Source organism: Nansenia antarctica (assembly GCF_963989245.1).
Source record: "Nansenia antarctica genome assembly, chromosome: 15".
Taxonomy (NCBI): domain Eukaryota; kingdom Metazoa; phylum Chordata; class Actinopteri; order Argentiniformes; family Microstomatidae; genus Nansenia; species Nansenia antarctica.
This window is the reverse complement of record NC_137685.1, coordinates 17713480-17723522: the sequence shown is the minus strand read 5'-3', so window position 1 is coordinate 17723522 and position 10043 is coordinate 17713480. Positions and strand designations below refer to the sequence as shown.

General features: G+C 42.7%; 1 protein-coding gene across 1 annotated transcript; it reads left to right on the top strand.

Moving 5' to 3' along the window:
* Positions 1-1922: 1922 nt before the first annotated feature.
* On the top strand, positions 1923-5969 carry LOC308171206 (cytosolic 10-formyltetrahydrofolate dehydrogenase-like; the record flags this gene model as incomplete). Its single annotated transcript, XM_080546053.1, has 7 exons — positions 1923-1991; positions 2856-2998; positions 3762-3996; positions 4702-4867; positions 5072-5173; positions 5413-5502; positions 5691-5969. The coding sequence occupies exons 2-7, from the start codon at positions 2872-2874 to the stop codon at positions 5967-5969; spliced, it is 999 nt and encodes a 332-aa protein (XP_080402179.1). The 5' UTR covers positions 1923-1991; positions 2856-2871.
* Between the last annotated feature and the right edge of the window lie 4074 nt (positions 5970-10043).

Here is a 10043-nt window from a genome sequence, read left to right as displayed (position 1 = left end):
TCATGACTATTTACATTGTAGATTCTCACTGAAGGCATCAAAACTATGAATGAACACATAGGAATTATGTACTTAACAAAAAAGTGTGAAATAACTGAAAACATATTATTATTAACACATTATATTTAATATTATTATTATATATTTTATTAACAACAAAAAAGCAAAGGGTGGCTACTTTGAGGAATCTAAAATATAAGACATATTTAGAGTTATTTCACACTTTATTGTTAAATACATAATTCCTATGTGTTCATTCATAGTTTTGATGCCTTCAGTGAGAATCTACAATGTACCAAATAGTCATGAAAATAAAGGAAACGCATTGAATGAGAAGGTGTGTCCAAACTTTTGGCCTGTACTGTAATTGCAACTGTTTGCTTTCTTGTTACACATTGGTAATACAAAGTTTACGCCCAATGCCCTCCTCTCTTGGCCCAGACTGTCCTATCCGAACACACGATGGGACTGTTGTGTAATGACCGTATCTCGCTTATGGCAGCGACACACACAGGCGACATCAGAGCAACAACCCAGTGGTGTGCCGTCAGGGCCAGCAAGGCCTTCTCTGCTGGCCTAAACATCATCAGAATATACATTTTATTTAATATATTTTTTCCACAAATATGTATTAATGATTCCCCATAGTCTATTCTCTTCATTTCATAGCTTTCCTCTTGGTTGCGCTGCTTCCAGTCTCCAATTGAGATTTGGAGGGCTGGCCTTTATGTTAGAGCTTTTATCCAATCAAAATGTGTTGCTAGGGGGCTCCCAAATCTGCCCGCCTTCACAACAGACGGTGCCGCGAATTCGACCTGTAACTTAACGTTGGAACGAGAAAACCAGTGGCGTTCCTAGTAAACCTACGTAGATGCGCGCAAAATCAACAACGGCGCCTGCTGGAAGGCTCAATCTGATGTCAGCACCCAGCACGTCTTTTGATTGGATACGCACTATTGAGATGCGTAGCAAGGTAATTTGCGTATCTTTATACCGTCTGCAATCAGCTACAATGGCGGAAGGGGGAGAAGAGGCTGATGTGATGGCAGATCTTAAAACAACGCCATTTTCTAGAAGAACTTTCCAGGAAAAGATAGACATTATCAGAGAACGGCCAACCCCGACTCTTGCGAGCCTTTCTCAGCGGGGAAAAGGGTTTGTCCGGCACTTTCAGATCGCTAACTACGAGCGGTACCCCAGCATTAGCTTCCATGTCAATTGAAAAGCACTTATTGATGGAGCTGAAGCGTACAGATAAACTCTACACCAGAGTAATTGAAGTATTCCTGAGGAAAGAAAGGAGGATGGATTTTGTTTTCAAATGAAGTTGTTTTGGTGAGTACAAAGCATTTAATTTTTTATTTTATTTGTATATATTTTTGTCATTTTATTTCGTTATTTCATTTTATTTTCGTTTCAATATTAACGAATTAATATATAGGTTTCAATATTAACGAATTAATATATAGGTAATTAAAACGACAAATATAGGCTGATAAAATAAATGTTTGATGCGTCTGTTGCAGGTTGCAAGAGATGTGGAGATTACGTGGGTGGCGCACGTGAATCAGCTGTGCAGTAAAAGTACTCAAGACTTGTTGAATTGTTTTGTCACGTTTCTTGACGATAAAAGTGCCTTTTATTTAAAAGTTTTGACAGTATCCAAGCGAAGCGATCTTAAAGATCACACTCTTCATTGTAAATGCGGATTTATTGATTAAAAATGCTTCGGAAATATTAATATAACTCTGTTGTACTTGTCTGATTATGTTAAGGTGATGCAACGCCCGGTTATACTGTGTTTCTGTCTAGTTTCTAGAGCCATGGCGTCATAATGATGGTATTAAGAGGTAGAATAATTCAGGTAGGACTGTGTCGGACATCACTGAAGGCCTAGGTGTGAAATGCACCGCCCGCCACTGCAACAACCTGATCCAATCAATCACTCTTTTCACACCAGTAGAGAAGACTGTTGGTCACGAAAGACAGGGGTACGTTCCATTTTTATATTATAACAAGATATCTAACTGTCATCATAACTAGTCATTCTAACCCCCGTATTGAATGAATTAACTGTTTCTGAAGTTATGATTAGTTATTTGGTTTGTTCTTGAGGGCGTGATTATCTTTTTTGGTTGCATGCTTGCTAATCAGTCTCGAATATGTCTATTGCATAGCCTGCAGTACATTGTCTCACGCGTTCTAGTATGCAAATGAAATATATCTATATATCTTAAAACACCTGCTTCGTGGCTCAACTGTTTTATTTTATTTTCATAGGGCACTTTCATTTGTATTTTATTGAGCTCAAAATTGTCAACAGCGTGCATCATGGAAATAGCTTTGCAGATGTATGCACATTTGAATGTGTATGATATGTTTGCTAATATTAATAAGTAAGTCTGCATGTCGAAAACAAATTCCTGCACGTACAGGTCGCTAGCGAGCTGTCAAGTGAACTTTAAATCCACTTGGATTCGATTGGTCAATCCCCCATAGGCATGATTCTGCCGTTAAATCTGATTGGTTAAACAGGGCACGCCCTTTTCACCAAAAAACTGCTGTAGTATTATATAACTATTATACAGACATTAGTAATTATTACTAAACCTTTTTTAAAAAACACACGTTTTTTCCACTAAACACTTTTATACATCGTTTATTTTTTTAAACAACCATGCTACTTTTGTGGATACAATAAGAGTAATATTTGACAGTAATGATTTGGTTATGTAATGCAAAATCCAAATGCATACGTTTCAAATGAATAGGTTATGAATACCCACTACACTCTAGAGAGAATTGCCTTAAAAAAAAAAATGCTCTTGTTTGTCTGTTGTCTTTACCTACATTAGCTTGTGAGCACTCAGGATGAAGATTGCTGTGATAGGTCAGAGTATTTTCGGCCAGGAGGTGTACAAGGAGCTAAGGAAGGAGGGACACATCATTGTTGGAGTTTTCACAATACCCGACAAGGATGGCAAAGCCGACCCCCTAGGTGAGTAGGTCATGATGTCATGAGTGCGCTGCAGGACAGTATATATATCTGGGAGCATATTATTGCAATGGGTGCAACCTTTATCATATTTGGTCCTCATACCATAGCACCTAAAGTACACATGAGCAGTGAACACAGACAACTCACACAACATACATTTGCACAACACTTTATACAAATGGCCATCTGAATTAGATCTGAAGGTAAAAGTGATTGATTTCAATGCACTTCAAACTCCCGATTTCAATGTATGACACATCATTTGAAAGCTTACAATCGGCCCTTTCATAATCTGTCAAAAACTGAAAAATACTATTGAATGAAGTAGAAGCCGCACACTCTAGTTTCAGATTTTTTTTACCAGACCCTGTCACATATTACTCAATAATAAATGGGAATATAATAAATTGCTATATCCAAAAACTAATTACAGATTGTTTTTTTAAGGTTATTTTTTTTGAGTGGGGCAATCCCGCTCTTATATTTGGATTGGATAGATACAGGAAAGTAAGGCATGTGAGCAGAGCAGCCATGTTGACATGAGCATTGAGTGCTAGACCACTGGCCACACAGATTATGGTTTTAAGGAGATCTTCTATTCAACAAAACATTGGCATAACAAGAGTCATGTACACCTTGAGGGTACCCTCAAACACCTCAAACAGCCAACTTCTAATTAAATGAACCATTTCATACACAAATGCAATACACTGCACTTTACAGGAAAAGTGTGTTGAATAGCTCTTTGCCCCTTCCTCCACAGCCAAGGAGGCAGAGAAGGATGGCGTGCCTGTCTTCAAGTTCCCCCGCTGGCGTCTGAAGGGGAAGGGCATCAAGGAAGTGGTGGACCAATATGAGGCTGTGGGCGCGGAGCTCAACGTCATGCCCTTCTGCTCCCAGTTCATCCCCATGGAGGTGATCGACCACCCCAAGCACGGCTCCATCATCTACCACCCGTCCATCCTGCCCCTTCACAGGGGAGCCTCCGCCATCAACTGGTGAGTCAGTAGGCAGGGGGGTGTGTCTGTTTCTATGTGTTATTGGTTGATGCTGACTGGTTGGTTGGTTAGTTGGTAGGTGGACAGATTAGTTAGAGGCATTGGTCAGTTGTCATGTTCATAGGTTTGGTGGGTGGGTCGGTTGGTGGGTTGGTGAGTTTGAGATTCACTGGCTGGTAGGTTGGTTGGATGGTTGGATGGTTGGTTGGATGGTTGGTGGGTTGGTTGGTGGGTTGGTTGGATGGTTGGTTGGTTGGTGGGTTGGAGTGTTGGTTGGATGGTTGGTGGGTTGGTTGGATGGTTGGTTGGTTAGTTAGTTGGTTGGTTGGTGGGTTGGTTGGATGGTTGATTGGTTGGTTGGTGGGTTGGAGGGTTGGTTGGATGGTTGGTGGGTTGGTTGGATGGTTGGTTGCATGGTTGGTTGGTTGGTTAGTTAGTTGGTTGGTGGGTTGGTTGATTGGTTGGTTGGATGGTTGGTGGGTTGGTTGGTTAGGTAGTTGGTTGGTGGGTTGGTTGGATGGTTGGTGGGTTGGTTGATTGGTTGGATGGTTGGATGGTTGGTGGGTTGGTTGATTGGTTGGTTGGATGGTTGGTGGGTGGGTGGGTTGGTTGGATGGTTGGTTGGATGGTTGGATGGTTGGTTGATTGGTTGGTGGGTTTGAACAGTTGCGTTTCCTCACTCTCTCCCTCTGGATTGGTCCACAGGACCTTGATCCACGGTGACCAGAGAGGCGGGTTCACAGTGTTCTGGGCGGATGAGGGACTGGACACTGGACCAATCCTGCTGCAGAGGGAGTGTGCTGTGGAGCCTGACGACACGGTCAACACCCTCTATAAGAGGTTCCTCTTTCCAGAGGGAGTGAAAGGCACAGTGAGTCAAGGGCAAAGGCCACATATAGTCATTCAGATAATAGCTGTCTGTCTGCATCTCAAACAGCCAGCATGTTTTGTCTCGAGAAAGATGCATGAAGCATGAACATGGAAATGCCAAATGTCACCGTCATAACACTTGAATAGGTTCACACATATCCATTCCATGCCGTTGGGGGGGCTGAGTATGCATGGTTGTTCACAGGTGGAGGCGGTGAGGTTGATCGCAGCGGGGAAAGCACCAAAGATCACCCAATCAGAGGAGGGAGCCACCTATGAGGGCATCCAGAAGAAAGACAACGCAACGGTACTGAAGACCTAGTCCTGGACAGAACACTCTAGACTGCTCCTGCCATCTTGCTTTTCCCACAAGTACTACTACAATGCTATCTGGAATTCCATAGAAATTCGGTGATGTCAAATCTATTATGACCAGACGTACTTACATTTGTACTTACTCACTAGGGTTTCTGCTGTGTATATTGGTCCATTGTTAGAATGAGATGTACAATTGATCAGTATTTTTGCATTTTGTCTGTGATGTAGATTGACTGGAACCAGTCAGCCGAGGCCCTTCACAACTGGATCAGAGGTCATGACAAAGTCCCCGGTGCCTGGGCTGATGTTGATGGACAGGTAAGAATACGCCCACAGTCAGTCTTATAGTGGAAATCCTCTGAGACAGAGACTGAATCACAGTAGTTTAAAGTGGCCTCTCCCTCTCCCTCATCAGCACTGACTTGAAAACACAAGAGGTGAAAGAGAGTACTGAGATGCACCTCAGAAACTCATCCCACTGTTGTCATCCCAACCTTTCTCTGTAGAAGATGACGTTCTACGGCTCCACTCTGGTAAACGACGGCACCGCTGCTAACGGACAGCCCCTGGAGATCCCTGGTGCCAGCCGACCTGGTCTGGTCACCAAGGCAGGCCTGGTGCTGTTTGGCAGCGATGGCAAGATGGTAAGTTGCCAGATGTTACACAAACATCATTACGACGCACTGGATATTACCAGAGTTTCACTTTTGGGGGATTGTCTATGGCTTGTTTTTCGCACTTTCTTCCTCATTATTCAAGTTAAGATTCCTCTGAATAAACCATAGCCATTCGTTCCATTCGCTTTTGTGAGACTCTGAACTTGTAGTATACCTACATGCAACCATACTACCTGACCATGAAGTATGCAAATAGGTCATGACTTTTATAGAGGCCATGTGTGCTAGGCTAACCTCTTGGTGTAGCGGGCCATGTATGCTAAGCTAAGGCGTGCTAGGCTAACCTCTTGGTGTAGCGGGCCATGTCCCAGGCTAGGCTAGACTAACCTCTTGGTCTAGTATGTATATGTATGAGTTAGCATAAAGGACATGTAGATAGAGAGAGGAGGATACTGCTGCTTTAGATCATTGGGACACACCTGGACTGGCTGGTTGATACACGGGATATATTGAGATAAATAACAAATAAATGGCCAAAAGGACATTCTGAAAGTATGTGAAATGTGTTAAAAAAAACAATGAAAACTAACTTGCCTTCCTCATAGCTGGTGTTGCACTTTTGGCTGAAATAACCTCAATTAAATCTCTGACACAGTTTTTTCCCATTCCTCCATGCAGAGTTATTCCAGATGTGTGGTGTTTGAGGGGTGTCTTGCATGCACAGGCCCGTTTCAAATCACCCCACAGCATCTCAATAGGATTCAGATCCGGGCTTTCACGTGGCCTGTTCCAGAACTCTCCATTTCTTTCTTTTGAGCCGTTCGTTGGTGGATTTACTGGAATGTTTTGGGTCATTGTCATGTTGCATGGTCCACATCTGCTTTAGCTTCAATTCTGCATGGTCTCACATTTTCCTCAAGCACCCTGTGATACAATATAGAATTCCTAGTGGATTCTATGATGGTGAGCAATGACTTCTCCAACAGCATGTTTGGATACTGGATTCTGATTGGCTAGCAACAGTGGTAAATACCCCCCAACTCCCTTCAGTTCAGCTCCGACCGCATTTCCAGTATCAATGCGCCTCCCAATCAATCTGATTAAGAACACCTGTGCTGACTCCGCCCACTGTTTAGCCAATAGCAGTCTACCAATCTGGAGTGTCATTCCAAGGCACCAATCACGAACAAGTTGGCTCAAAGGCAAGTGAACGTGGCCTAGCCTACAATGCAATCGTTAATGTTGTTTATGGGACTATATTCTGTGGCGAAAGGATATATGTATTCTGAAATGGGTGTCAAACGAAGAAGTGAGAGAACGTGCTGGTATAGAGATGGTAAGTTAGCACGCAGATCAGAAAGAGAAGATGGAAGTACATCGGCCACGTGTTGAGGAAAAGCCCGGATGACCATCAACGCACAGCCCTCAGATGGACCCCTGATGGACGGAGAAAAAGGGGACGACGCCCCAAAGAAACCTGGAGGAGAACCGTCGAGAGGCAGCGGGACATGCCGGGTCTGAGACCCGGGGAGGCGGCGGCCGCTGTGGCGAGGGACAGAGACCGGTGGCGAGGGACGGAGACCGGTGGCGTAAACTCGTTGGAGGCCCTACTCTTCACACCCGGGGGGTATTCCATCAACGTCGCTAAAGGAAAATCCTGGCTTATTTTTGATAACTTCTCGCGAGACTTATCAGAATATGCCTGAATATTTTTAGGAACTCTTGCGAGACTTGTCAGACTAAACCTGGATTTTCTTTTAGCGTTGTTGATGGAATACCCCCCTGAAGAAAAAGGACCTAAGTCAAGTCAAGAAATGATTAATGATTGTAAATAAATGAATTTAATGTTACAACTTACAACTGTGTATTTTTTATAATGTTACATCTGTGTATTTTTTATATTATGTGGTAGCTTTTGTAGAAAAGCAATTAACCATTCGAGGGCAGGGGGTTGTGGAGACATTTACCACTGGTACAGGGTACTCCACAACCCCCTTCCTCTCATGGTAAGTTGCTTACATTTCCACCCCCATGCTTCACAGCTGGTATGAGGTTCTTGTGCTCAAATGCTGTCTTTGGTTCGTACCAAACAAGTCTTCTGTTACTGTGCATAAATACTTCATCCAAAACACATTGTTCCAGAAGTCATGGTGTTTGAAAATGCTTGGACGGCCTAACCTGGCCATGTTGGCAGTTGTTTTAAATATTCTCCACTTGTAAATTATTTTCAGGACAGTGGAATGGCTGATTTCTAATTGTTTGGAGATCTTTATAAATCCCTTCCCAGACTCGTACACATCTACAACCCTCTTTCTGCAGGCCTCAGAGAGCTCGATTGATCTCTCCATGGTGACACCACTCACTTCAACAATCAAGAGCAAACCAAACTAAATGTCTGAGGTTTAAATAAGACAGGCTCCTCCAAAATCCTCTCTAACAATGTTCTAATCATTTACACACAGAGTAGCAATACACAAAGTAGCAATACATGTGGGGGGTGTCTTGTTTTTGCTCACAAGAAAATTGCATTTCCATTAATTCCATTTTACAAATAGATTAAATATTTAAGAAAATAATCATTTCTGTTTCATTTGATTAGTTATATTACCTCCATCCATCAATATTGTTCAAATGAAAATCAAATGTCCATATGTTTAAATATGTTGAAAAAGACAATGGTTTTCATGTAGTATCCTGTCTTTTTCACATGACAGCTGCCACTAGAACTGGGATACTTGTCTTAATTAGTGTTCCTACTACTACGTAGGAACAGTATTGTTATTGGTGGTATACTCCTTATTATTCTTTTTCCCCGCTTTGGTCAAATAGCTCAAAAAGTCCCTGACCGAAAATGCTTTAAATGTGCATGCCACAACTAGAGAGCATCAGTAACTATGGCAGAAAGAATGACCATGATTAAACCATAGGTGGCGCTATAATAACCAAAAGTAAATAATTCACTTCAGAATGCTGGCATTTCCACCCCGGATGTATGACACTTGGTACGTATGTGTCTTTCCTCATGGGGAACATATTTGCCTCAAGAACCGATAAGGTCCACCATGATGGATTTTTCTGAAGGTGCAAAATCTGGCCAAACTTATAAAAAATAACTTAACCTGTAAGTCTGATTGGTCCAACATTGCATATGGACATGCATGGTGCATGTCTCTCCTTAGGGTGTTAAAGGATAAGAGATCCATTCCAAGTTGGCGGAGAAAAAATATGACGGTCACAGTACAATTATAATGTCATAAAATCAGGATTTATACTGTGTAGACCTGTTCACAACAATACTACCAGACTATAACTGTGGTCCTATTAACAACAATACTGCCAGACTATAACTGTGGTCCTATTAACAACAATACTGCCAGACTAAATTGTGTAAACACTGTTGGGCCCCCTGTGGGGAGCATGCAGCGTCTGGCCAGTAGAGGGAGCTACAGGACTGGTGGAGAGTAGATGAAGACATGATTGAAGACTGGTTGGTGTCAATCATGTCATTGTCATTTGGCATTTAACTTGTGTGTTTAATGTGTTTAGAGGCCCCAGAGCTCTGTCCGCGGTCGCTCTCGCAGCATCCAGTACTGCAGCCTGCACGAGGAGGCCTCCAAGGTAATGCATGGATGCTGGTTCAGGACCCCAGTTTAGAGGTGTGCGTGTGTGTGTGTGTGTGTGTGTGTGTGTGTGTGTGTGTGTGTGTGTGTGTTAGGACTGGGACGACGCGTCGACTACGTCAATACTTCGACTTGCGTAATGTGCGTCGGTGCGTCGCAAAGTCGCAAAAAAAATCTAACTGCAATTGCGGCACTGCGCCGACGTGGTGGCGGGGGCGCTGTTTCGCAAATAAGTTAGCTTTCGTTTTTGCTAGCGAAATAGCTGATAGTATGTTGACTGCTCAAGGAGAATACATATTTGAAAGTACAGAATGCCTGAGAGCCTTATATTGCATTATATTACATTATATTTTGAATGGTCATCTGGTGCCTGAATATTGTTTTTTTCCTTTACATAAATAATTACATTTCCACCATAAATTGATGCAGAAAGGGCACAAATTGGTGCATATCAATTCACCAGAATGCAAGAAATTAAGTGTTTGATGTTTAAGGACCCCCAGACAGCCCTGCTTCATGGGTCCCCCCCGATGTCAAACACCACTGGTACCACCTCCTCATTTTGAGCCAGGAAAAACCCTGATGGCCATGTTGGCATTCAAGTTGGCTAAACATAGCAGTG